At 37.8% G+C, this 27,788-nt stretch overlaps 1 protein-coding gene across 1 annotated transcript in view; it reads left to right on the forward strand.

Moving 5' to 3' along the window:
* SGCG (sarcoglycan gamma) overlaps positions 1-27,788 on the forward strand; it is a 78,360-nt gene that overhangs the window by 25,957 nt on the left and 24,615 nt on the right. The window contains exons 3-4 of the mRNA XM_008021713.3: positions 10,028-10,129; positions 19,697-19,784. Coding sequence (XP_008019904.3) covers positions 10,028-10,129; positions 19,697-19,784 — 190 coding nt within the window. The remainder of the gene's footprint in view (positions 1-10,027; positions 10,130-19,696; positions 19,785-27,788) is intronic.

A 27,788-nucleotide genomic window follows, 5' to 3' on the forward strand; every position in this document is an offset into this window, starting at 1 on the left:
TTAGTATATGCTGTTCTCTCTATCTAGAGCATCCACTCCAGCCCAGACACACACACACAGTCACATCATTATGGTTTGGATCTGTGTCCCCACCCAGTCTCATGTTGAACTGTAACCCCCAGTGTTGAGGTGCAGCCTGGTGGGAGGTGATTGGATCATGGGGGTGGGTCCTTCATGAATGGTTTAAGACCACCCCCTTGGTGCTGTTGTCCTGACAGTTATCATGAGATCTGGTTGTTGAAGAGTGTGTAGCATCTCCCCTCTCTCTCTCGCTCCTGCTCCTGCTCCTGCTCCTGCCATGTAAGACGTGATTGCTAGGGCTTTGCCTTCCACTGTAATTATAAGTTTCCTAAGGCCTCCCCAGAAGCCAAACAGAAACCACTATGCTTCCTGTACAGCCTGTAGAACTATGAGCCAGTTAAACCTCTGTTCTTTATAATTTACCCAGTCTTTGGTATTTCATTGTAGCAGTGTGAGAATGGACTAATGCAGGGTCTCATCTCAAAATGATACTTTCTTGATGAGGTTATCTTGATCATCTCTGGTCTAAGACAGGATCTTCCTATTACTCTCTTTTGTAGGACTCAGACTTATTTTTCTATAGCATAGCACACCACAATTTTTGTTCATATAAAAAAAAAACAACTTTTTTTGTGGTTGTTAAATGTCTGCTAACCCTGTAGGATCATGTCAGTTGAGTCTGGTAGACTCAGGATCTAGCAAAACACTGATGCTCTGTAAGTATTTCTTGAGTTGATAAATAAGAGATTGAATGACCAAGGGATGTATTCTTTTTATTTACTTTAATATAGTTGTTGTTTTATGATTTTAGCAAATGAGTATAGAAAGAGGCAAAGTAACCTAGAAAAAGCACAGATGCTTAAAAATTAGTAGAAGAATAACTGAATCTCTCAAAGGCAAATTAGAGAGGATGTGAAAGCATGGGCATGATATGAGGGAGCGAGAAGAGAGGCTCCAGTTACTTGGGAAGGTTCTTAGAAATGGATACTGCTAAGCTGCTTCCCAAGAGAGGCTGGTGGATTGGGTCTGAGGAGGGGCCCCAGCTAGGTCCCGTGTTGCAGAGCAGGTTTGGTTTGCAGACACTGCAAACTTTCAGGGTCATCTAAAGTTTAAATTACACTCAGGGAATACAGCATCAGTAGCAGGAGTCCTCGACTCGGATATCACATTCTTTCCCATGTTATCTCCTTCGTAATGTTTTATGCTGACAGTGCTGATGTGATATAGATAGAGGCATTCCATTTCTTAACTGGTGAAAGGGGAGTAAAAGAAGGAGTATGCCTGAATGAAATCATGCAAACAGCACAAGGAAACTTTCTGTAAGGACTGTCAGTTTTATTACCCATATCTCTGCAATGGTCTCACTGGCAGAGTACCACATCTCTGCAGTGGTTTCATTGGCAAATAATTAGGGTTGCAATTTATAGGATTAATTAATTTAAGAAAAGACAACTGGTGGGGCGTGGTGACTCATGCCTGTAATACCAGCTCTTTGGGAGGACAAGGCAGGCAGATCACTTGAGGCCAGGAATTCAGACCAGCCTGGTCTACATGGTGAAACCCTGTCTCTACTAAAAATATAAAAATTAGCTGGGCGTGGTGGCACATGCCTGTAATCTCAGCTACTTGGGTGGCTGAGGCAGGAGAATCACTTGAACCCAGGAAGTGGGGGTTGCAGTGAGCCCAGATGGCGCCACAGCACTCCAGCCTGGGTGACAGAGTGAGACTCCATTTCAAAAATAAATAAGAAAAGATGACAATGCAAACTACTAAAACTGTATTGTATCTGTCCTTGATCATTTCCTGAACTTAAAGAGATCAAATTTATCCAAAACTAAAATGACTTACACTGAAATGCTTTCTGGGAGCATGTTCAGTATTTTACAAATATGAACACATTTTGCAAATATATTTTATAAATAACATTTTATCAGATTGGACAGATATTTTATTTTTTAAAAAAAACTTACTGTGATAGTTATATGAACACACAGAATGTCTACCATATTTTTAGTGGCTAGTACTATAGTGTATCTTTTTTTTTTTTTTTTTTTTTTTTTTTTGAGGCGGAGTTTCGCTCTCTCGCCCAGTCTGGAGTGCAGTGGCCGGATCTCAGCTCACTGCAAGCTCCGCCTCCCGGGTTCACGCCATTCTCCTGCCTCGAGACTCCCGAGTAGCTGGGACTACAGGCGCCCGCCACCTCGCCCGGCTAGATTTTTGTATTTTTTAGTAGAGACGGGGTTTCACCGGGTTAGCCAGGATGGTCTTGATCTCCTGACCTTGTGATCCGCCCGTCTCGGCCTCCCAAAGTGCTGGGATTACAGGCTTGAGCCACCGCGCCCGGCCTATAGTGTATCTTAAGATATCTTTGTTCATCATCCCACTCTGCTTGCCTTCATCATTGAGAGGCTGGCAGGTGCCCCTAAGGCAGCTGCATGCGGCCACCTGCAGGTGACCATGGCTCAGTCTGGGGGTGGTTCTGCTCTGCTCCCTGGGGCTGGCTCCTGTGTGCTCCCTAAGGAAGGGCAGTGTGGCCTCGGCTGCAGGGAGGCCTCTAACAAACTTGGCCATGATAGGAACTCTCTGAAACTGACCCAGTTGTTCCACAAACAGTTTTTTGGATAAACAGAAATTGACCCTTCTGGTCTTAAAGCTTGAAACTTGCATCTGTTTTATCTGAGTTCCTTTCTCAGGAAAGGGCCTTCAGACCTCTCAAAAAAAGTATCAAGGAACTGAAACTTACCAGGTCACCACATCCAGACAATAAAATGCCTGACCCCACATTCATCATGGTTGCCTCCTTGTCCCACCCTAGTTCCTGTTTTCCTACACATTGTTAAATTTCTTCCCTGCTGTAAAAACCCCTAGTTTTAGTTGATCAGAGATTAATTTGAGACTGAGCTCCCATCTCCTGGGCTGCAGCACCCAATTAAAGCCTTCTTCCTTGTCACTTCAGTCATTGGCTTTCTGTGCAGTAAACAGCAGGACCTAGACCAAACCCCTGCTGTTTCAGTTGTAGCAGGATGAACCGCAGACAAAACTCCTCAGACACCAGATTAAAGAAGGAAGAGGTTTTGTATTCGGCCGGGAGCGTCAGCAGACTCGCGTCTTAAGAGCCGAGCTGCCTGAAAAAGAAATTCTTGGCCTTTTTAAAGGCTTACAGCTTTAAGGGGTCCATGTGAAAGGGTCGTGATAAATTGAGCAAGCACGGGAAACGTGACTGGAGGCTACATGCATCAGCTAACAGGACAAAAAGTTTTACATACATATATGCTTTTTTCATACAGTGTCTGGAATTTACAGATAACACAGGTAGTTTAGGTCAGGGGTTGATGTTATTATTATTGCTTTTTTTAACTCCTAGGGCCAAGTGGTGGTGCCAAGGTTGTCTGACTATTTATCTTACTTTTGTTTTTTCCAACTTTTTGCTTTCTTTCTTCTTGTCTTGTGAACTAGGCAAGGTTGGGGGAGGAGGGCAGCAGGAGTAGTAGTGGTCTCCTCCCTTACAGTAACATCTCCCCAGGGAAAGCAACATGCAGGAAGGAAGAGCAGTGGAGTATTATCTGGCACACAAACCAAGGAAGAGACGTCAACTTCTTTGCTGTGCCTATCTGACATTCTTGGTGGCTCCATTTAGAAACATTTGGCCACTGGTCTTCCAACTGCCTTTCTCTACACTGTGCTGGTGACAGAGAGGTGTCTGGTGCCCAGACCAACGCTATCCCCTGCTGTTCTCCTCCATCCCTGCCTTAATGATGCCCAGCTCACACTGTCATTTGATTTTCAGCAGTGTGATATTGATGCCTTAAACCACCTGCATCTCCATCCCATTTGTTTTTCAAATGAATGGAACTGTGACTAAAAGAAAAATATGACACTGTAGCATTTTTAACCAGTACCTGGCATTTTCTCAAATTATTTATGTCTTTCTAAAAGGTATTATATTATATCAGTGCTTTCCAGTCCAAAAACCAAATTGAAATGTTTGATTTATATGCTACTTGTAATAGAGTAGGGTTGAAGCAGAGGTCACAGACAGTAGGAACATGTACTAACTTAATGGCATTTTCTTTCTTTGAAGACAAGATATTATCAAGACTGAGTTTGGAGGAGGAAGATAAACCTAGAGCTATTCCAAGTATAGAGGAATTTCATTATCATGGATATCAGTGATACAAATCCCATCATTACCAGTGTCTAAAGATACAAATAGCACTATAGTTTTAATTTTTATCCCAGGGATATGCCTTCAGTTTTCTCTTTTATTATAATTTTTATGAGTGATTTAAACATATTACAGCAATTGGGAAACAAAGAAGGCAACAGCACACCTGGTCTCCTAAGCTATAGGCTCTTGCTGCAAGGAGGGACGTTCATCAGCCTGAACTGGAACTAGGGCTCACTTTACTGTCGCAGGGAATGTTATTATAACAAAACTTACAGGCTCCAGATGCAGATCTATTCACTTTCTTCCCATTTCTACCAATAATAGGAAACTGTTAGTGTCTTCTGGTAACATAGTTTTTTCTCACAAACGCCAACAAAGATAGTATCTTGAAATTATAAACCAACTAATCTTATGTACTTGATTAGGTTTTATTTAGAAAAACCTACTTTGAGACACTGTAAAAACTGAAAAGAATATTAGCTTAGGATTCAGACTGGGTAAGAGTCTTGGTTTTAATTAGGATTATGTTCAATCTGTGATTCTTTGATAGCACATACACACTCACAGAACAAGGACCATTAGTGATTACTTATGTTAATTAAATGCTCAGTTTAAGCCTGGCACAAAATTATGAGATCCTTTGACGAAAGTTATTCTTTATTTTATTCTATTTTTAGTATAACATGAAAAAGTACCTGCTATCCTGTTAAACTTCTCATTATAAAAGTAATGTGAAAAGTTGCACTCAGACAAAAACCACTACCCCACTGGTACAATATGGAAATATGGATCCCAGCATGGATGATTTAGTAGGTGTTAACAGAGTAAGCTGAGAGTTAAAAAAAAATAAAAACCTAAACAAAGACATATTTTGTGGATAGTCGCCATCATCTTATAGCAATAAGATGTAGGCTATACATAACGGCCCAATGTGGAAGTCAGACCAATTTCAGATGTTCAGTAACTTACAAGACTATGTGCACCAAATGTGAAATAACAATTTCAAAGAAGACAGTAGTCAAAAAATGAGATATGTAAAAGAGGATAATTATCTACCTTTTCTTAGCAATGAAGCATATTAGAATCTTGAACGTGTTACTCCAGAGTAATCTCTCCATGACAGAATTATCATGGACATTCTACTAAATATCTAAAACTCTTTCAAGATGCACCCTTCCAGCTTGACCCAGTGCAACTCTCATGTCTTCTGAGAGGCATTCCCCAAATTCTCCAGTACTCTTTGTTCAAGTCCCATTCAGAACCCCTGAATTTGACTATACTAGGGGTGTATCTGTTTGTGTCAGAGAAATTCAGGGGCCAATAGAACACTATACTCTTGAATCCTCAGCCATATCACAGTGCCATACATATAATTTGGTACCCAGTAAATATTTTATGATTCAAAAAATGTGTAAATATGAAAGATAACTTTCACAAGTGTTTGTGTATATGAAGTTAGCAACGACCAAGAAGGAATGACACAAATTTATTACTAGATTTATAACAAAAAATTACTGAAGGGTTTACAGACAAGTTGACGGATCCAACATCACTATGCAAATTTACTAGGAAAATGAATCTTTTCAGTTTTTCTTTTTATCTTCACAGTGCATTGTTTTTCTACCTGCTGTCTTATTTTTAGAATAATTTAGAAAAAGAAAATGAAGGCTCTTTTTCCTGATTTTGGCATGAATCCCCCTTGTTTCAAATGAAGATGGCATCATGAGGCAGCTGAAAGAGGAGAGCTTAGGTAATGCACAATGTGTTGGCTGCCTATCCACGTCCATCATGCACTGATGTGGTAGGCAAGCAATCTTTTTGTTAAAATCATGTTTGTGACCATAATCATTTGAATGAATTCTTTTACAGAAATTAAAATCCCAGAAAGAAAAAAAATTCATTATACACCTATTAAGAATGGAAAAAAAAAAAAACCTGGCAGAACCAAGTGCTGACAAGAATGTGGAACAACTATAACTCTCCTCTGTTGTTTATGGGAATGCAAAAAATGGGACTGCACTTTTGATTTGGCTCTCAGCTTAGGGGTGCTGTTAATGTACAGGGATGCTACTGATTTTTGTACATTGGTTTTGTATCCCAAAACGTAGCTGAAATTGCTTATCATCTCAAGGAGCTTTTGGGCAGAGACTGTGGGGTTTTCTCAATATAGAATCATGTCATCTGCGTACAGGATTAGTTTGACTTTCTCTCCTCCTATTTGGATACCTTTTCTTTCTTTCTCTTGCCTGCTCTGACCAGGACCTCCAACACTATGTTGAATAGGAGTGGTAAGAGAGGGCCTTCTTCCTTGTCTTGTGCCGGTTTTCAAGGGGAATGCTTCCAGCTTTTAACCATTCAGTATGATATTGGCTGTGGGTGTGTCATCGACGTCTCCTTATTTTAAAGTATGTTCCTTCAATACCTAGTTTATTGAGAGTTTCAACACAAAAGGGTGTTGAATTTTATTGAAAGCTTTTTCTACATCTATTGAGATAATCATGTGCTTTTTGTCTTTAGTTCTGTTTGTGTAATGACTCATATTTATTGATGAGCATATGTTAAAGCAACCTTGAATTGCAGGGATAAAGGCTACTTGATCATGGTGGATTAGCTTTTTGATGTTCTGCTGGAGTCGGTTTGCTAGTATTTTGTTGAAGATTTTTGCTTCTGTGTTCATCAAGGATATAGAACTGAAATTTTCTTTTTTGTTGTGTCTCTGCTAGGTTTGGGTATCAGGATAATGCTGCCTCTTAGGATGAGCTGGGAATGAGTCCCTCCTTCTATTTTATTTTATTTTATTTTATTTTATTTTATTTTATTTTATTTTATTTTATTGAGTAGCTTCAGTATTTTCCTGCATGTTTTTCAAGTAAAGAAAGTAACAGCCAGAGAAGGAAATGACAATGAACAGTCAACTTTGGTAAGCTGACTATGGAAATTAGTGACCACAGAGGCTAGGATTAACATTAGAGTTTTTTTGGTGATATAACAAGTAGAGACCAGAAAACTGCCGCCATATGTTTACTTGAACCCAAAAATTCAGCAGCAAATTTTCAGAACAGAATTTGTAATCTTGAAATTCTGCTTTGTTTAACTCTAGGCCATAAAATCTTTAATGAAAATGTTTGCTTTAAAAATTGGCTAATTATGCATACATGATCGATTTTGATAATTTTCTAATGTTGGTTTAAGTTTATAAACTATATTATAAATGCTTGACTGGATCCCATGAGAAAATACCAAACAGTAGTTGTCAGCCTCTTTACTCTGAGCCCTTTCTTCAAACAAAACCTCCCAGTGCATCACACGTATAAAAGAGCTCAGAAGGCCAAGCACGGTGGCTCACACCTGTAATCCCAGCGCTTTGGGAGGCTGAGGTGGGCAGATCACCTGAGGTCAGGAGTTCAAGACCAGCCTGGCCAACATGACGAAACCCCATCTCTACTCAAAATACAAAAATTAGCCAGGCGTGGTGGCACACACCTGTAATCCCAGCTACTCTGGAGGCTGAGGCAGGAGAATCACTTGAGCCCAGGAGGTTGCAGTGAGCCAAGACTGCACTACTGCACTCCAGCCTGGGAGACAGAGTGAGATTCCATAAAGAAAAAAAAAAAAGCTCAGAAGTGCTCATCTACCCAGTGTGGGAGGTGGCTGCACCCAGCAGTGTGTGCGGTTTCCACATGCACACTGCTAATGCTACCACTCCCAAATGTCAGTTCGAATTGTAGTTTATGGATTGAACCACATGGCATAATCACACATTTAATTTGGTTCTTGTTAATGGAGCTTTCAACTGATGATGTCTTTGAAAGTAGAAGTCTATTGCCTAGCAGGTAAGATTCAGGTCAGGGTAACACATCTCTATCCTAGAAATTCACTTGTCACAACGTAAAATGTCCCTTATTGCTTTGTTTCATCCTTTGGACTGTCCTGCTTTCCTTTTTTCAATAATGCTTTCTATTTGGGGAAGAGCGGAAAGATCAAAGCTCAACTGGTTGAATTCAGATGCTTTTAAGACAGTCAGAAGGGGAGGACAGGTAGGCAATCAGATACATGGGTATGAAGCTCAGAACAGACTATTTACAGGTAAAAATGGATTCTTCCATGTGGATGGCTACTATCAAACAGAAAATACCAAGTGTTAGGGAGGATGTGGAGAAATTGGAATTCTTGGGCACTGTTAGAATATAAAATTGAATAGCTACCATGGGAAACAGTATGGCAGTTCTCAAAAAATTAACAATAGAATTCCCATATGATTGATCAATTCTGCTTTGGGCTATATACTGAAAGAATTGAAAACCGGGAATCAAAGAGAGATTTGCACACCCATGTTCATGGCAGCATTATTTACAATGGTTAAAATACGGAAGCCACCCAAGTATCCATCAATGGATAAGTGGATGAGCAAAATATGGTTTGTACACACAGTAGAATATTATTCAGCCTTAAAAAAACAGAAATGTCATAATATGCTATAACATGAATGATCCTAGAGGACATTATGCTAAGTGAAATAAGCCAGCCACAAAAAGATAATACGATATGATTCCACTTACATGAGGTACTTAAAATAATCAAATTCATAGAGACAGAAATGCTGTAAGATTTGACCTTGTCGCCGTATACATATATTTCAAATTGTACCCCAAAATGTGTACAAGTACAATGCCTCAATTATATATTAAAACTTTAAAACAAGAAGGTAGAATGGTGGTTGCCAGGGGGTTGGGTGGAGGGGAGAAGGGGGAGTTAATTGTTTAATGGGTACAGTATTTAATTGTGCAAGATGAAAGCAGTTCTAGAGATGGTTGGTGGTGATGGTCACATAACATCATGAATATACTTAATAGCATGGATCTGTACTCTTATAAGTGGTTAAGATGGTAAAATGTATATGACATTTTGCTACAATTTTTAAAATTTGGAAAAAAACGGATAAGCCTCCACACTGAAATAGTAAATGGAAGCCAATTCATAGCATGAACGCAGGAAAGGGCCTAAGACCGAACTTGAGGGAGCCAGTAGTCAAGGGCTGAGTAGGGAGGACGAGCCTGTTAGGAGATGGAGAATGTGGTTCTGGAGGTGGGAGGAGCCCAGACAAGCACAGCATCATGGAATCCAAAGGAGGACAGTGTTTCAAGGAGGAAAGGGTCCAGTGCCAAATGCCCCTGAGAATGCAAAGGGCATGAAGTTGGAAATGCCCATAAGTTTTAACAGCACAGCGGTCGTTGGTGACCTCCAGAATCATGTCTGCCACCCAATCTGGTAACCCTTCATGACTGTAAACTCCTTGAGAGCAGGCACCTTGAACAGACCTCTACATCCTCCTGTTTTGCTTTTCACTTGAGAAGTGCTCAGTAAATATCTACTATATAGTGAACTCAGATGATGGTATTTATGGTATTTTCGGGCAGGTGATGGAACTATACTATATTCTGATTGTGTTGATGATTACACAAATCTATATATGTGTCAAAACTCATAGACCTGTACACCTCAAAACAATTAATTTTATTGTAACTTAATTTAAATTTAAAAAAATAGTAATAGTAAGATTCTTTTTCTTGCATAGTGATGGGCTCTTGAATGTTTATTATAAAATGACTCTTGAAATTTTATATGTGTTTTCTAAACAGCTCTTTGTATTTATATAAGATTTAATAATATTGAATATTGAATTAAAAGATGTGAAGTTTTAAAGACAGTATTTAGGAGAAATACAGAAAAGGTGGTAGGCAATTTATGGAAATACATGTGTGATTTAAGTCAATAGCAAGAGGAATGAAAAAGCAAGCAATAAAAAAATATGCATTGTCTCTTTTTTTCTTTTAACAGGCAGGAATGGGCCACTTACGTGTAACAAAAGATGGACTGCGCTTGGAAGGGGAATCAGAATTTTTATTCCCATTGTATGCCAAAGAAATACACTCCAGAGTGGTAAGAAAATGTTGAAAGACAAATAATTTGTGCTTTATGAAAAATAAATCATGTTTAAGCACAAAAATTCAATATAGTTTAGAGAAGATTTTTAAAGCGCATACACGTGCACATATTCATGATATGTTCTTTATAAAAAGCTTGACTATTAGGTTGTAGAATTTATCTCTGATATTACCTTCTAAAAATATTTCTTTTTAATGTGCTTCAGATCTGAATTCAGTGGCCTCAGTAGTTTAGACCACAATAAACTAAAGGGTTTAGAAATGAAAATTTTTACCAAGAACAATTTAAACTTCTTTATGTTAGATCAACTAACTTAAACCTATTTATCTTAGGGTATTCAAAATTATCTAAGAAGCTTAGAAAGAAATTTGTTTCGGCCAGGTGCGATGACTCATGCCTGTAATCCCAGCACTTTGGGAGGCCAAGGTGGGCGGATCACCTGAGGTCGCACCAGCTTGACCAACATGGAGAAACCCTGTCTCTACTAAAAATACAAAATTAGCCAGGGGTGGTAGTGCATGCCTGTAATCCCAGCTACTCGGGAGGATGAGGTAGGAGAATCGCTTGAACCCGAGAAGCGGAGGTTGTGGTGAGCCCAGCTAGCACCATTGCATTCCAGCCTGGGCAACAAGAGCGAAACTCTGTCTCAAAAAAAAAAGAAAAAAAATTGTTTCATTGTATTATGTTCTGCATTTATTATACTAATTACAGATTATGATCCTGTAAGATTCTAAACAAGTAGATTCAGCATTGTCATTAAATAATTATGTGACTTTGAAAGTAAATCAAGGTTTTCTTCATTTACCTCCATGGAGCTTATAAGAAGGACAGCCAAGAATAAAGTGCAAATACATTCAAACAATGTTCGCAATATGTTCTATTTCTACTTAAGCGATGCTATGAGCATTATAGTAGGCATGAACATTTTGCCAGATTATTGATAAATGGCATTACCTCCCTGACCCACAAAAAGTGAAAACTTCACCCAGCTATAACTTTCTGGTTATTTGAAAAGCAGAGTCTTCATTTTCCTTTCATATTTCTGAATATGAAAGGGTATTTCAGTATCTCCTAACTGCGGAGGCTGTACCAGCTACTATAGGAGAATTAGAAAGGAAACAAAAGACTTACTAAGAAACATGAGGTCTTGTTAGAGAGATAAAACACACTCCTGAACCAGACATTCGCCAGGCTCTATTACCAATTGCAAAATGCATGGCATATGACTAACACATAAATATCACAAAGACAGATCCCAGTGAGTGAAAAGTACATAAGTAGTTTTAGGTGCTGTTATGTTACTTCTGGGGCTATCTTATTCGCAGTGGGAGCCAGATGATGACCTGCAGTATAATAGGCAAGTAAGAGCCTGATTCTGTGAGGCTTACCCTTACCTTACGTCATACACTTACCTTAATTGTGATGGCATTTCAGTGTGTGAAACAATCCTGTCCTACAGGATTTCCCTTTTGTAAAAAGGGAAGTCAAACATGAATGAAGCATTCAAGTGTTAGAACTTGGCCTTCTTTTTTCCCCGGAGTTGTGTTGGCTGATCTTCTGCCATATTTTGGGAAGAATCAGACTGGTAGAACAGTCCGGTGACTGAAATCAGGTGACTAGATCATAGCAAATTTAATATTCTGGAATTAATAATAACTCTCAGTTATATTTTATCAGGCCATTTCATCTCCAGTATGCTTTTAAAAGCAGAAAGCAAAATTATAGAGAATATCTCAGATAATCACATATTCAAGTCTTAGAATGTGGCATTAATGAGTATGTCAATACATAAAATTCAGTAACAATCTGAATAATATTATGCAATAACAGAGCTGTACAGTGTTTTATAACTAATATGGTTTTCCAATAAGAGCTGTCCCAGAACAAAACTATGCTTCCTAACTTCTGTATGGATTGACATATTAGTTATAAATTTCCTTTTCAAAGATGAGTCTAGGAAGCAATTTTCCATGAAATTAGAGAAAAGAAATTACTTTATGAATTTGCAAAATTTGACACGTAACTCATTTATGTGTACTGATGGGCTGAGATAATTTCTTCATTATAAATATAATTCAACATGCTACTCTGGCCTCTAACATCTTATTACCCAGTAGTCCCTCAAAAGTAATGCATGAGGGCCTGTATTGAGTTCATAGTTTGAATTCATGGCTTGAACCCATCCACCACGCCCATTAGTTCAAACACATAACAATTATTTCCTTTAAACAAAAAGGTTTTTAAAAAATACAGAGCCATGATCAAAAACTAAATGAAACAAATACGTGGTAATAAAGCTTACTTGAAATGATCATCTGTGAAGTTCCCAGCCCTGAAAAGAAGCTTTAGCTTACAGCCAGAGCCCACGGTGTGACAGGAACCAAATGGTCACCTTGTTGGGACTCCAGCCAAGCCCATTGCATAAGACAGTGCTGAAGACAGGAAACAACTACAACTATTTGAATAAAATAGCATATTAAAAAATAGCTACAACTATTTGAATAAAGCAGCATCTCTGAGGGGGGAAGCTACAAAAATGCCCATCCAGAACTTGAATGTCACTGAGGACAGAGGCCCTAAGTCACCATTGAAAGACTGGGAGGCCCTGTGGACCAAGTGAAAACAACAGGATAGACTTTAGACAGGCTGGTAAGAGCCGAAAGGTAGACGCATCCACACAGCGGAACATAAAAATTGAAATTTCATATGATGAAATCTTCATCTAAAAAAGAAAAGCCCAAAAAACTTTACATAAAGGAAGATCAATATCCAACTAAATAAAAATAGTCAATCTGAAAATGACTAGAAAAACATACTTAAGATTCTCAAAGAGATAAAGCTATTTATAAAGGAGTTTTCCTTAAAATAACAAGAAATTATAAAATCAGAAGAGAAATTATGGGGTAGAAATAACTAAAAAATGAAAAAAATACATGAAACAGTGGTTTTCAAATATTGGACAGTGGACAGCTCAGGAGACAGTTATCCTTTCAAGAAGAAAAACAAAAGAGTGACTCCTCAAATTGCCTTGATTCACTGCATGAAGAGCGTTTCCAGGCTGCAATGAGGGAGGGGAGCCAATGCAGACGCAGGTGGTCTCCCTGATTGAAGAGACAGGGTTGGAAGGCCAAGGAGACCAAGGCAGCTGCAGTTTGCAAGGCAGAGTACTGCAGAGGAGGGGCTCATTGCACATGGATGGCACTCCGGAGAGCAGAGACTTCACCCCATCCCACCCCCACCAAGTCCAAGTCCATGGATCAGTATTTACCAGTGCGTGTGTGTGAGGAAGCTACCTTGAGACTAGTGAAATACCCACTCAAAGGGAGCAGAAGGAACCATGCCTGGAGGTCACACAGAGTGGGGAACAGTTCATATTCTCACCAGTCAGAGTGGAAAACTTCATAAATTATGGGCATCAGGTAGAATACAGAAGGGTGTGGCTCAGAAGTGGTACAAGATCAACACTAGGAAAAAATCCTGTTCTAGTCCATTCTAACAAAGCTTACAGGAATCCTTGAAAGTATCAATCTTTTTCCAAGTGATTTGTCCCATTCCAGAACAAAGTTCTAAAAAACTACATTTCATCTCTGTACAAAAGTCGAGGAAAGCATAATCATGTTAAGGAGAGACATAAAATATGAAAAGACAGAAAAAACACAAACAAATCTTCTAGAGATGAAAAGTATAACATCTGAAATTTTTAAAAAGCCAATGGTGGGACTAACAGATTACTAACAGACTGGACATCACAGAAGAAAAGATTAGTAAAGTTGAAGGTATAGCTATAGATACTCTCCAAAATGGAGCCCAGAGAAAAATGACTAGAAAAAGAAAGCAATGGAGTATCAGTAACTACAGGGACAATACCAAGGGGCCTTATGTATGTGTGACTGGCATCTCCAAAGAAGAGGAAAGAAGAGAGGACAAATATTATTTAAAAAGAATAATTTGTAATTTTTTTTCCAAGCATGATAAAAACTTTTAAGTCCACAGATAAAATATGTTCAGTGAACCCCAAACAAAAGAAACAAGGAAAACTACAAGGTACATTGTAATTAAATTGCTTAAAAACAAGAGAGAAAAATCTTAAAGAGAAAACCTTAGAAGTAGCTAGAAAAAAAGGATATATAACATACAAAGGAGTGAAAAAAATATGACATCAGCCTTCTAGTCAGTAACATTTCGTGCCAGAAGACACTGGAGTGCTGACTTTAAGGTACTAAAAGTAAAAAAGGCCAACCTAGAACTCTATACCTAGCAAAAGTATCTTTAAAAGGCAAAGTCAAAATAAAGACTTTTTTGGACTTAACTAAAGATGAAAACAAGTTACTTCAGCAGATCTGCACCACAAGAAATATTAGAGGAAGCCTTTCTGGCAAAAAGAATATGATGCTAGAAGAAAAATCTAGATGTTCACCAGAAAAATTTTTAAATACCAGAAATCGTAAATATGTGGGTATACAAAAAATAATTTTTAAAAATGTTAGAAGACACTTTGCTCAAAGCCAAAAGAATAACAATGTACTTGGGATGTTGTAACAGGATAGAAATAAAGTGTATGAGAATAATGAAACAAATACCGTAACAGGAAAAGATAGAAGTATTGCTATAATGTTCTCACATCACACATGAAGTGGCAAAAAATTATTGAGGATGGACCATAATAAGTTAAAAATGCTTAGTATATCTAAAGTAAACTCATAAAAAGTATAGCTAATACATTAACTAAGGAGATAAAAATGAAATGATAAATAGTTAATTCAAAAGGAGGTAAAGGAACAAAGAGAATATTAGTTGAATATGAAAACAAATAGCAATTTGGTATATTTGAACCAACTCATATAAATAATCACATTAAAATAATCACATTAAATATAAATGGTCAAAACATCCCAACTGAAAGACAGACTGTGAAATTGAACACAGAAGCAAGATCCAACTATATGCCATCTACAAGTAACCTACCTTAATTATAAAACACAAATATATTAAAAGTAAAAGGTTATACTATACTGTACTATACTATGCTATACTATACTAACACTAATGAAAAGAAAATTGGAGTGACTATATTAAAACAGACAAAGTAGATTTCAGAACAAAGAGATAAATATTTTAGAGATACAGAGGGTCATTTAAGATGACATAGGAGTAAATTCTTCAATATTTATGTTGCTAAACACATGAATCCACTATCAGAGCATCAATATACATGAAGCAAAAACTGATAGAATGTAAGGAAAAAAACAGAAATATTCACATTTAGACTCGGGGATTTCAGCACCCCTCTCTCAATAACTGATAGGAGAAATGGATATAGAAACAGTAAGCATATAGACTTGAGCAATGCTATCAACCAACTTGATATAATTAAATTTTCAGAGCATGCTGCTCAATAATAGCAGACAAAGAGTTCTTTTCAAGTGCACAGGGAAAACATTTATCAAGATAGATCACATTTTGAACCATAAAACATTTTCAATAAATCTTAAAAAATTCAAGTCTTCCAACATGTTATTGACCACAGTGGATTTAATAAGATAACCATAACACAAATATGTCTGAAAACTTTTTGAATAAGTGGAAATTATATAAAAATTTGCAAATAAACCATGGGTCAAGGAAGAAATCCAAAGGGAAATTAAACAATATTTTGAACTGAATTACAGTTAAGAAAACAATAACATCAAATTTGGGGGGATATAGCTGAAGCAGTGCTTATAGGGAAATTTATGGCATTAAATACGTATATTAAAAAAGAAGAAAATTGGCCGGATGCAGTGGCTCAGGCCTGTAATCCCAGCACTTTCGGAGGCCGAGGTGGGCAGATCACGAGGTCAGGAGATAGAGACCATCCTGGCTAACACGGTGAAACCCCGTCTCTACTAAAAATACAAAAAATTAACCAGGTATGGTGATGGGTGCCTGTAGTCCCAGCTACTCTGGAGGCTGAGGCAGGAGAACAGCATGAACCCAGGAGTCAGAACTTGCAGTGAGCCAAGATCACACCACTGCACTCAAGTCTGGGCGACAGAGCGAGACTCCATCTCAGAAAAAAAAAAAAAAAAAAGAAGAAAATCAGTGACCTCAGTTTCATCCTTAAGAAACTAGAAAAAGAATACATTAGACCAAAAATCAAAGACAGAAGATCCAAACAAATAAAATCATAAATGAAAAAGGAGACATCATAATGGATACCACAGAAATACAAAACGTCATTAGAGGCTACCATGAACAAGTATATGTCAATAAATTTGAAAGCCTAGGGAAAATGGATAAATATCTGGATACATACAACCTTCCAATATTGAAACAAGAAGAAACAGGAAATCTAAGCAGACCGATACTGAGTAACAATATTGAATTAGTAATAAAAAGTCTCCCAACAAAGGAAAGTCCAGGACCAGAGGGCTTCACTGCTGAATTCTACCAAACCTTTAAAGAAGAATTAATACCAGTCCTTCTCAAACTTTTTCAAAAACTTGAAGCAGAGGAAATTCTTTGTAACTCATTACACGAGGCCAGCATAGCCATGATACCAAAACCAAACAAGAACACAACAAAAAAGAAAACTACAGACCAATATTTCTGATGAACATAAATGTAAAAATCCTCAACAAAATATTAGCAAACCAAATACAACACATTTATCCCAAGAATGCCAGGATGATTCAACATACGCAAAACAATAACCACCATACATCACATCAATAGAATGAAGGACAAAAACCATTTGGTCATCTCGATAGATGCAGAAAAAGCATTTGGTAAAATTCAGCATCCCTTCATGATAAACCAAAAGTCAGAGAAGAAAAGAAAGACGAGAGAAGAAATCAACAAAACAGAAAACATAAAACAATAGAGGAAATTAATGAAACCCAAAACAGATTCCTTTAGAAGATCAATAAAAATGGATAAACCTTGAACCAGACTGAATATTTTAAAAAGAGAGGACACAAATGATCAATATCAACTGTGCTAGAAGGGGCACCACTGTGAATCCCACAGACATTCAAAGAATGGGAAGGAAATATTACGAATAACTTTATGCCAATAAATGTAATTTTCCCATGTACTATTTGATAGAATTCTTAACATAGGGTTGCTGCTTTAATGATTAAATTAGTTTCTGCCATTCCCATATTAGGTTCAAGTTTGAAGTAGTTAATTATATATGTAAATGAAGTGGTGAATTATACTTGCCCTCTAATCTACATTTTTAAAAAGTATCTTAAAACATCAACCTCATAGGGTATTGATAACTCCTATAGCAGTTTTGATTTATCTTTGGGTCATACCAGTTACCCCTTACATTGTTAATGGTCTTTTTATACACCTCTTTCATAGCTCCTTCTATGTGTCACGCACTGTTGAGAAAGGTAATAAAAAGTTCTATGTTCTATGACTCTTTCACTACTCCCTAAGGTGTAGTGTTGACACAGCATCTGTGTTCAAACAGGTACATTCAGAGTTCAACTGATATGAATAGAAAAATAAAATGTTCTCCTTATACCTTGCTGTCATTCTCTAAATGGCGCAAAATTTTTCTAAAAGGCGTCATTAGCTAATGATAAAAACTGAAAATCCTTTATGTAAAATTTTAGAAATGATAGTAGTGGTGGTTGTACAATACTGTGAATGTACCTAATGTCAATCTACGATACACTTAAAAATGGTTAAAATGGTAAATTTTATGCTATGTATAACTTAAATGCATAGCATATATATTTTTAATACAATAAAAATTGTTTTAAAAAGTCAAAAAGCAAAAACCTGAAAATTGCATTCACAATCTATAGACTTCAGTTTTCTTACCTAGAACATGGAAATAAAGTCTCTGGACTTCACAATAAACATCAGTTTTATTAAAAATGTACGTGTTGATAGTTTTAAGGTACTTCTTAAAAATGTAGATTAAAGAGCAAGTACAATTCAATATAAGAGATTTCATTATTGTAGCAGTTATGAATACAGTTGTGTTGGTAATATAGACACAGAGCCACTTCTGCTCTGTCACTACATCAGTTAAAAGATCTTTACCCTATGAACACAGAATACCCAGCTAGCCATGGAATAAACTAATAGGAGCTTTTAGTCTCACATAACAGGAAGCTGGAGGGGGCAGCTGCAGCTTCAATTCAGCACTAAACCATGTTAGGGCCAGAGTATCTGCCAGCCACTCGCCTGCCCCTCATAATCACTAGACAGTTGTGAGGCCACATCCAAGACACATAGCCAGGAAATGTGCAGTGCTCGTGCACGGGCCTCTTCCACAAGGAATGCAAAAGCTTGCCTAGAAACAAATATACTAAAAGTAAAAGGTTATACTATACTGTACTATACTATGCTATACTGGATATACAAAATTTGACTCAGGAAAATTGATCTTGGTAGAAATGTGGTCATCAAAGAAAACTCAGATTTTCAAAAGCCACTATGGACAGCGTTCATATAGACAAAAATTAGTGAACCAAATGTTTTTAGTAAATTTTATTGTAGAAAAAAATCTATTGAAAATTTATCTTAGTAGGAAAATATGGTAATACTTTACCTGCGTGGAAAAGTTGTTCAAGGAATTAAAGTAGCTTGTAGTGGGGAAAAAAGTAAGAAGTAAAAATTTAAACACACACACACACAAAGAGAGAGTGAAATAGCCCATAATGCTACCCACCAAGAGACAATCGCTAACATTTGGAGTAACTCTTTGGCAGTTTTCTCTAATATTTCCGTAGTTATTGGCCAATTCCAGCATTGTACTTAAGTCAGTTTGGCTAATTAATACTATTCCCTTCATAGTTAGCATGGCTATATATTTTACTTCCTCTGAATTTTTGATTTAAATACATTGTTTTCTCTATTTTTTGTTTAAGTTTAATTCTGTTTGTTTTAAATAACCAACTCAGACTGCATGTGCTTTTTCAAAACTATTGTTTACTGATACATAAAACTGTGCTTTGAAATTTATTTTTCTTTCTATTCTCTGGTGTCTGTTTTATTGTGTATTTTCTAACGTCTTAAGCTAAATGCTTAGTTTATTTTTAACTTGGCGAGCAAGAACAAAGCAGTCAATACCACAAATGTGTCTGTAATTATAACTCTGCTGTATACATAGATTTTTTATTTTGATAAAGTTTACTTTACACACTATAAAAATACAAATGTATTACAAAACTATGGAAAGAGAGTGTAGCAGGAAAAAGTGTATGTCATTTCTATTAGCTAGAACCCCACCGTTGTTGGTGTCTTTCCTTGACATAGTTGTGACCATATAGCTCTGTTAAATTGTATATTTTTCTAAATAATTCATATTTTTTCTGTCCCTATCTTGCATTTGGGGCTCATTTTATGATTGTTATTCTTTTATCTTTCAGTAAGTACTCAAAATATTTAAAAAATATGATTCAGGACTTTTTAATTGTCTTAGCCACAAATTCATAGAATTTCCAGGATCTGTAACAATGGGTAAATAATTTTACATAAATCCTAAATTGACATAGAATTATAAAGATGTAATCATTTTAAACAGTACGTATTTTGCAAATTTTATAAATCCCTTTCTAGGACTCATCTCTGCTTCTACAATCAACCCAGAATGTGACTGTAAATGCGCGCAACTCAGAAGGGGAGGTCACAGGCAGGTTGAAAGTCGGTGAGTCCAGCTTCGTCGTGGTGTTTTGCATGCATGTGGTCCATGAATAGTGCTAAATGGATGCATTGTTTTTTCTTCTAAAGAAATCAAAGCTACTTATGAACAAAGTATGAATTTTCTAAATATCATGCTGTGTTGACCACAGAATAGCACCACAGAGTGGGGTGGGGGTGAGGGGACAGCCTGAAGTGCTTTGATTAGTTATTTTTGTTCCAAGAAACAGGACAATTAAAGCTAGTACAAGAAACAAATGTTTATTGTAGGTTACCAAAGACTCTTGCAGCAACCAAAGGAAAGGAACCCAAGTAGCTGGCCTCAAAGAGCACAGAGACCTGTGGCTGAGAGCCAAGAATAGATTCAGTTCCCTCCCTGTTCGTTCTTCTCTTTTCTCTGCTTCTCCCCATGTGTTCCATTCTCCTCCTTTCCAGTTTATCTTTGCCACCATTTTCACTTGGCTGTATCACTTCTCACTGTACAGAACCTACAGGGCCTCCCTGATTCTTATCTGCTCAGCTGTAGTTATCAACATCACACAGTTTAGTCTTTGATTACGTAAATTCTAAGTCCACAAAGTACTCTAATTAGCCCAGTTCATCTGTCCCACCACATTCCATCGGGTCAGTCAGCTACGTCCACCCATCCAGTCAACTAAGACGGGAGAATAAGGTCACACGGGAGTGAGGTCACATGGAATCCTGTAAACGGAGAAAAAGATCAGCAAGAAGAAATATAGATGAAAGCAATATCGGAAGAGCAAACCAACTGGTAAGAAGGTGGTAAGAAGGAATGCAGGCCAGGCCTGGTGGCTCATGCCTGTAATCCCAGCACTTTGGGAGGCCAAGACGGAAGGATTGCTTGAGCCTAGGTGATCGAGATCAGCCTGGGCAACATCTCTAAAAAAATAATTTTAAAAATTAGCCAGGTGTGGTGGTGAATGTCTGTAGTCACAGCTACTGGGGAGGCTGAGGCAGGGAGGATCACTCGAGCTAGGAACTCGATTCTGTGGTGGAGGAGGACCCTTGTCTGAAAAAAAGAGAATAAGAATGAGAAAGGTATGGCCGGGCGCGGTGGCTCAAGCCTGTAATCCCAGCACTTTGGGAGGCCAAGACAGGCGGATGTACCCAAATAAGAAGGAACCAGAGAAATAATCCTGGCCATACGAAAAAACAGGGTTTTATAAAACTTCCAAAAGCTCACGTTAAGTCTCCAGCAGTGGATCCAAACCAATGAAATCTCTGAAATACTAGATAAATAATTCAAAGTGTTTATTATTAAGTTACTCAAGGAAATACAAGAAAAAAGTGAAAACTAACATGAAAACTTTTTTTATTATTATGCTTTAAGTTCTAGGGTACATGTGCAAAACATACAGGTTTGTTACATAGGTATACATGTGCCATGTTGGTGTTCTGCACCGGTTAGTCATTTACATTAGGTGTCTCTACTAATGCTATCCCTTGCCCATCCCCCCACCCCACAACAGGCCCTGGTGTGTGATGTTCCCAAGTGTTCTCATTGTTCAATTCCCACCTATGAGTGAGAACATGCAGTGTTTGGTTTTCTGTCCTTGTGATAGTTTGCTCAGAATGATGGTTTCTAGCTTCATCCATGTCCCTACAAAGGACATGGACTCATCCTTTTTTATGGCTGCATAGTATTCCATGGTGTATATGTGCCACATTTTCTTAATCCAGTCATATCATTGATGGACATTTGGGTTGGTTCCAAGTCTTTGCTATTGTGAATAGTGCTGCAATAAACATACGTGTGCATGTGTCTTTATAGTAGCATGACTTATAATCCTTTGGGTATATACCCAGTAATGGGATTGCTGGGTCAAATGGAATTTCTAGTTCTAGATCCTTGAGGAATTGCCACAGTGTCTTCCACAATGGTTGAACTAGTTTACACTCCTACCAACAGTGTAAAAGTATTCCTATTTCTCCACATCCTCTCCAGCACCTGTTATTTCCTGACTTTTTAATGATCACCATTCTAACTGGTGTGAGATAGTATCTCTTTGTGTTTTGATTTGCATTTCTCTGATGACCAGTGATGATGAGCATTTTTTCATATGTCTGTTGACTGCATAAATGTCTTCTTTTGAGAAGTGTCTGTTCACATCCTTTGCCCACATTTTGATGGGGTTGTTTGATATTTTCTTAAAAATTTGTTTAAGTTCTTTGTAGATTCTGGATATTAGCCCTTTGTCAGATGGGTAGATTGTAAAAATTTTCTCCCATTCTGTAGGTTGCCTGTTCACTCTGATGGTAATTTCTTTTGCTGTGCAGAAGCTCTTTAATTAGATCCCATTTGTCAATTTTGGCTTTGGTTGCCATTGCTTTTGGTGTTTTAGTCATGAAGTCCTTGCCCATGCCTATGTCCTGAATGGTATTGCCTAGGTTTTCTTCTAGGGTTTTTATGGTTTAGGTCTAACATTTAAGTCTTTAATCCTTCTTGAATTAATTTTTGTATAAGGTGTAAGGAAGAGATCCAGTTTCAGCTTTCTACATATGGCTAGCCAGTTTTCCTAGCGCCATTTTTTAAATAGGGAATCCTCTCCCCAGCACCATTTTTTAAATAGGGAATCCTCTCCCCATTGCTTGTTTTTGTCAGCTTTGTCAAAGATCAGATGGCTGTAGATGTGTGGCATTATTTCTGAGGCCTCTGTTCTTTCCATTGGTCTATGTATCTATTTTGGTACCAGTACCATGCTGTTTTGGTACCAGTTCCATGCTGTTTTGGTTACTGTAGCCTTGTAGTATAGTTTGAAGTCAGGTAGCGTGATGCCTCCAGCTTTGTTCTTTTGGCTTAGTATTGTCTTAGCAATGCAGGCTCTTTTTTGGTTCTGTATAAATTTTAAAGTAGTTTTTTCAAATTCTGTGAAGAAAGTCATTGATGGCTTGATGGGGATGGCACTGAATGTATAAATTACCTTGGGCAGTATGGCCATTTTCACAATATTGATTCTTCCTACCCATAAGCATGGAATGTTCTTCTATTTGTTTCTGTCCTCTTTTATTTCATTGAGCAGTGGTTTGTAGTTCTCCTTGAAGAGGTCCTTCACATCCCTTGTAAGTTGTATTCCTAGGTATTTTATTCTCTTTGTAGCAATTGTGAATGGGAGTTCACTCACGATTTGGCTCTCTGTTATTGGTGTATAGGAATGCTTGTGATTTTTGCACATTGGTTTTGTATCCTGAGACTTTGCTGAAGTTGCTTATCAGCTTAAGTAGATTTTGGGCTAAGACGATGGGGTTTTCTAAATATATACAATCATATCATCTGCCAACAGGGACAATTTGACTTCCTCTTTTCCTGAATGAATACCCTTTATTTCCTTCTCTTGCCTGATTGCCCTGGCCAGAACTTCCAACACTATGTTGAATAGGAGTGATGAGACAGGGCATCCCTGTCTCGTGCTAGTTTTCAAAGGGAATGCTTCCAGTTTTTGCCCATTCAGTATGATATTGGCTGTGGGTTTGTCATAAATAGCTCTTATTATTTTGAGATGCGTCCCATCAATGCCTAGTTTATTGAGAGTTTTTAGCATGAAGGGCTGCTGAATTTTCTCAGAGGCCTTTTCTGCATCTGTTGAGATAATCATGTGGTTTTTGTCTTTGGTTCTGTTTATGTAATGGATTACATTTATTAATTTGCATATGTTGAACCAGCCTTGCATCCCAGGGATGAAGCCAACTAGATCATGGTGGATAAGCTTTTTGATGTGCTGCTGGATTCGATTTGCCAGTATTTTATTGAGGATTTTCGCATTGATGTTCATCAGGGATATTGGTCTAAAATTCTCTTTTTTTGTTGTGTCACTGCCAGGCTTTGGTATCAGGATGATGCTGGCCTCATAAAATGAGTTACAGAGGATTCCCTCTTTTTCTATTGATTGGAATAGTTTCAGAGGGAATGGTACCAGCTCCTCTTTGTACCTCTGGTAGAATTTGACTATGAATCCGTCTGGTCCTGGACTTTTTTTGGTTGGTAGGCTATTAATTATTGCCTTAATTTCAGAGTCTGTTATTGGTCTATTCAACTTCTTCCTATTTTAGTACTGGGAGGGTATATGTGGCCAGGAAATATCCATTTCTTCTAGATTTTCTATTTTATTTGCGTAGAGGTGTTTATAGTATGCTCTGATGATAGTTTGTATTTCTGTGGGATCGTTGGTGATACCCCCTTTATCATTTTTTATTGTGTCTATTTGATTCTTCTCTCTTTTCTTCTTTATTAGTGTTGCTAGTGGACTATCAATTTTGTTGATCTTTTCAAAAAAACAGCTCCTAGATGCATTGATTTTTTGAAGGGTTTTTTGTGTCTCTGTCTCCTTCAGTTCTGCTCTGATTTAGTTATTTGTTGTCTTCTGCTACCTTTTGAATTTGTTTGCTCTTGCTTCTCTAGTTCTTTTAATTGTGATGTTAGGGTGTCAATTTTAGATCTTTCCTGCTTTCTCTTGTGGGCATTTAGTGCTATAAATTTCCCTCTACATACTGCTTTAAATGTGTCCCAGAGATTCTGGTACATTGTGTCTTTGCTCTCATTGGTTTCAAATAACTTATTTATTTCTGCTTTCATTTCATTATTTACCCAGTAGTCATTCAGGAGCAGGTTGTTCAGTTTCCATGTAGTTGTGCAGTTTTGAGTGAGTTTCTTAGTCCTGAGTTCTAATTTGATTGCACTGTGGTCTGAGAGACAATTTGTCGTGATTTCCATTCTTTTACATTTGCTGAGGAGTGCTTTACTTCCAACTATGTAGTCAATTTTGGAATAAGTGTGAGGTGGTGCTGAGAAGAATGTATATTCTGTTGATTTGGGGTGGAGAGTTCTGTAGTTGTCTATTAGGTCAGCTTGCTGCAGAGCTGAGTTCAAGTCCTGGATATCTCTGTTAACCTTCTGTCTCGTTGATCTGTCTAATATTGACAGTGGGGTGTTAAAGTCTTCCATTATTATTGTGTGGGTGTCTAAGTCTCTTTGTATGTCTCTAAGGACTTGCTTTATGAATCTGGGTGCTCCTGTATTGGGTCCTCACATCTTTTATTTTTGTCATACAGGTTGTTTCTGTGATATTTGGGGGATAGATATTTGTAAATACTATGTTTTGTGGGTTGTAATTTTAGCATTAAAAATTTTTTGTCATATTTAACGCTTTTGACTTGAATTCCACTTTGTCTGATATCAGGATTTTTATCCCAGCTCATTTAGTATTCATTTCCTGCATTACTTTTGTCCATTCCTTAAGTGGCTTCTCACTAAGTCTCCTCATCCGTCCTCCCATGGCCTTTGCTTACCATAACGCCTGTGACGGAGCAGATGTGTGAGAAGTTGTAGTCCTGGCACTTGTTAATTTTTCTCCCTCAACTCAACAGTTCTGCCTTTAAGTAATGCAAGGGTTTGGGGTGTGTGTGTGTGTGTGTGTGTGTGTGTGTGTGTGTGTGTGTGTGTTTGTTTTGTTTTCATTTATTTATTTATTTTTTGAGATGTGGTCTCGCTCTGTCGCCCAGGCTGGAGTGCAGTGGTGAGATCTCGGCTCACTGCAAGCTCCACCTCCCGGGTTCACGCCATTCTCCTGCCTCAGCCTCCTGAGTAGCTGGGACTACAGGCGCCGCCACCACGCCCGGCTAATTTTTTGTATTTTTAGTAGAGACAGGGTTTCACTGTGTTAGCCAGGATGGTCTCGATCTCCTAACCTCGTGATCCGCCCGCCTCGGCCTCCCAAAGTGCTGGGATTATAGGCGTGAGCCACCGCGCCTGGTCTGTGTGGAATTTTTATAGCTGTGAAGCTATTCCTTAGAGTTTGGGGATGACCTTTTGGGAAACTGATTACTATATAGCCAGCGTGGTCATCGCCACCCAGAAGTCCATCCTTTTCCAGTTTAATCTATGAAATTTTTTAAAATCATAGCATTATTTTAATGGCTATGTAATATTTCAAGGAATACATGTATAATAATTTGATTCACTAATTGGAATTAGATTTTTTCAATTCAGTTAATGCCACAATTCATAATTTAGGCTACCCTTTTCCATTTAATAGGTTATACAATAAATATTTGTTAAATAAATGAAGAGAGGAATGAATAAAAAGATTGTGTAGGATGAGATGGGCTGAGAAGCCAGTTGGCAGGTAGGATAGTGTTCTAATGGATGGATTATATATATATATTTATGTATATATAATTTATATATAATAATACAGATATATTTATATATAATTATATAAATATTATATGTATTATTTATCTATATTTACTCTCTATATATAGTGAAATGAGAAAGTTGTTTAACCTTTACAACGATTGATTATTACAGTCAGGGTTTCCAGATGGCAGAAGATTGGTTAAAAGTGATCATCTGGCCGGGCGCAGTGGCTCATGCCTGTAATCCCAGCACTTTGGGAGGCAGAGGCAGGCAGATCACTTGAGGTCAGGAGTTCAAGACTAGCCTTGGCAACACAGCAAAATCCCATCTCTACTAAAAATACAAAAGTCAACCAGGTGCCTATAATCCCAGCTATTCAGGAGGCTAAGGCAGGAGAATCGCTTGAACCCGGCAGGCAGAGGTTGCAGTGAGCTGAGATCACACCACTGCACTCCAGCTTGGGCAACAGACTAAGACCCTGTCTTTAAAAAAAAAAAAAAAAAAAAAAAAAAAAAAAGATCATTTTACAGCATTTTTGGAAAGCTACATCAGTTTTGCTTATGATTATCAGGGACATTTACTAGAAATAACCTAAGTTTCACTGGCATAGCATAACTAGCTTTGTTTGCTCAGGGACTTCTCAAGCCTCATCTCTTATTTTATTTCATTTTATTTTATTTAACACATGTAAAGGTCATTAGTGCCAGGCGTATGAAGTGGAACTGTATAATACAAGATTATGCCACAAAAGTAGTAGCGCTAACAAGCACAGCTTTGTGCTTCCAGCCCAGTCCTTTCTCTGTGATACCATATTTGCACCAGCAGAATATATGTTTCCTTTTTTTAAAGGACTTTGTGATATTTGTTTCTAAATTATTTTATTTTAAATTAAAGATATCCTGAGGAACAAAAGAAGGTTGCTGATGAGACACATTATATGTAAGGGAGAATTTGATGGTATTTTCACCAGAAAAACCCTTAGGCTAATTTCCCAAACTTAATTAATCAGATCACAAAACCATTAACTTTTTCTCTTTGTACCAAAGCCTTTCATTAAAAATGGGACTGTACAGATAGCTCTTTTCTTATCAACAAGGTAGAATTTAAATTTTATTTCTTAAGACCTCTACTGCAAAAGACAATTACATCCTCAGCTTTAATCAGTGTCCAACTAGGTTAAAAAAAACTGCTAGAATATTAATAAAAGTTAGAAAATTAATTACAAACTCCATAACTATTGAAGAACAGTACAGTTTTCTCTGAAGTGGAAAGCGTATTTAAATTTAAACATGCAGTGTCTATTTTTAATAAAATGGAGATGGGATTTTATTCGCCGCTATGCCTTTGCTCAAATAGTTTCCTTTACCTGGAGATCCCTGTTCTTCCTTCAACAGGGAAGCATGAACTCTTTCTTTTTTGTTTTTTGAGACAGAGTCTCGCTCTGTCACCCAGATTGGAGTGCAGTGGCCTGATTTCAGCTCATTGCAACCTCTACCTCCTGGGTTCAAGCAATTCTCCTGCCTCAGCCTCCCCAGTAGCTGGGACTACAGGCACACGCCGCCACGCCCAGCTAATTATTATATTTTCAGTAGAAACAGGGTTTCACTGTGTTGCCCAGGTTGGTCGTGAACTCCTGAGCTCAGGCAATCCGCCCGCCTCGGCTTCCCAAAGCGCTGAGATTACAGGGGTAAGCCACCACGCCCAGCAGGAAGCATGAACTCTTTCTTCCAAGTCAGTTCAGGCATCACGTCTCTGGACGCTGCTCTTAGCCTGGATGGATGGACCATGAATTCCTAGTCAAGACTCTCTCATGCTTGCATCCTAATACTTAGCAAGTTGTCCTGAAACCAGGCTTAC

The sequence above is a fragment of the Chlorocebus sabaeus genome, chromosome 3 (genome assembly GCF_047675955.1).
Source record: "Chlorocebus sabaeus isolate Y175 chromosome 3, mChlSab1.0.hap1, whole genome shotgun sequence".
Lineage (NCBI taxonomy): Eukaryota > Metazoa > Chordata > Mammalia > Primates > Cercopithecidae > Chlorocebus > Chlorocebus sabaeus.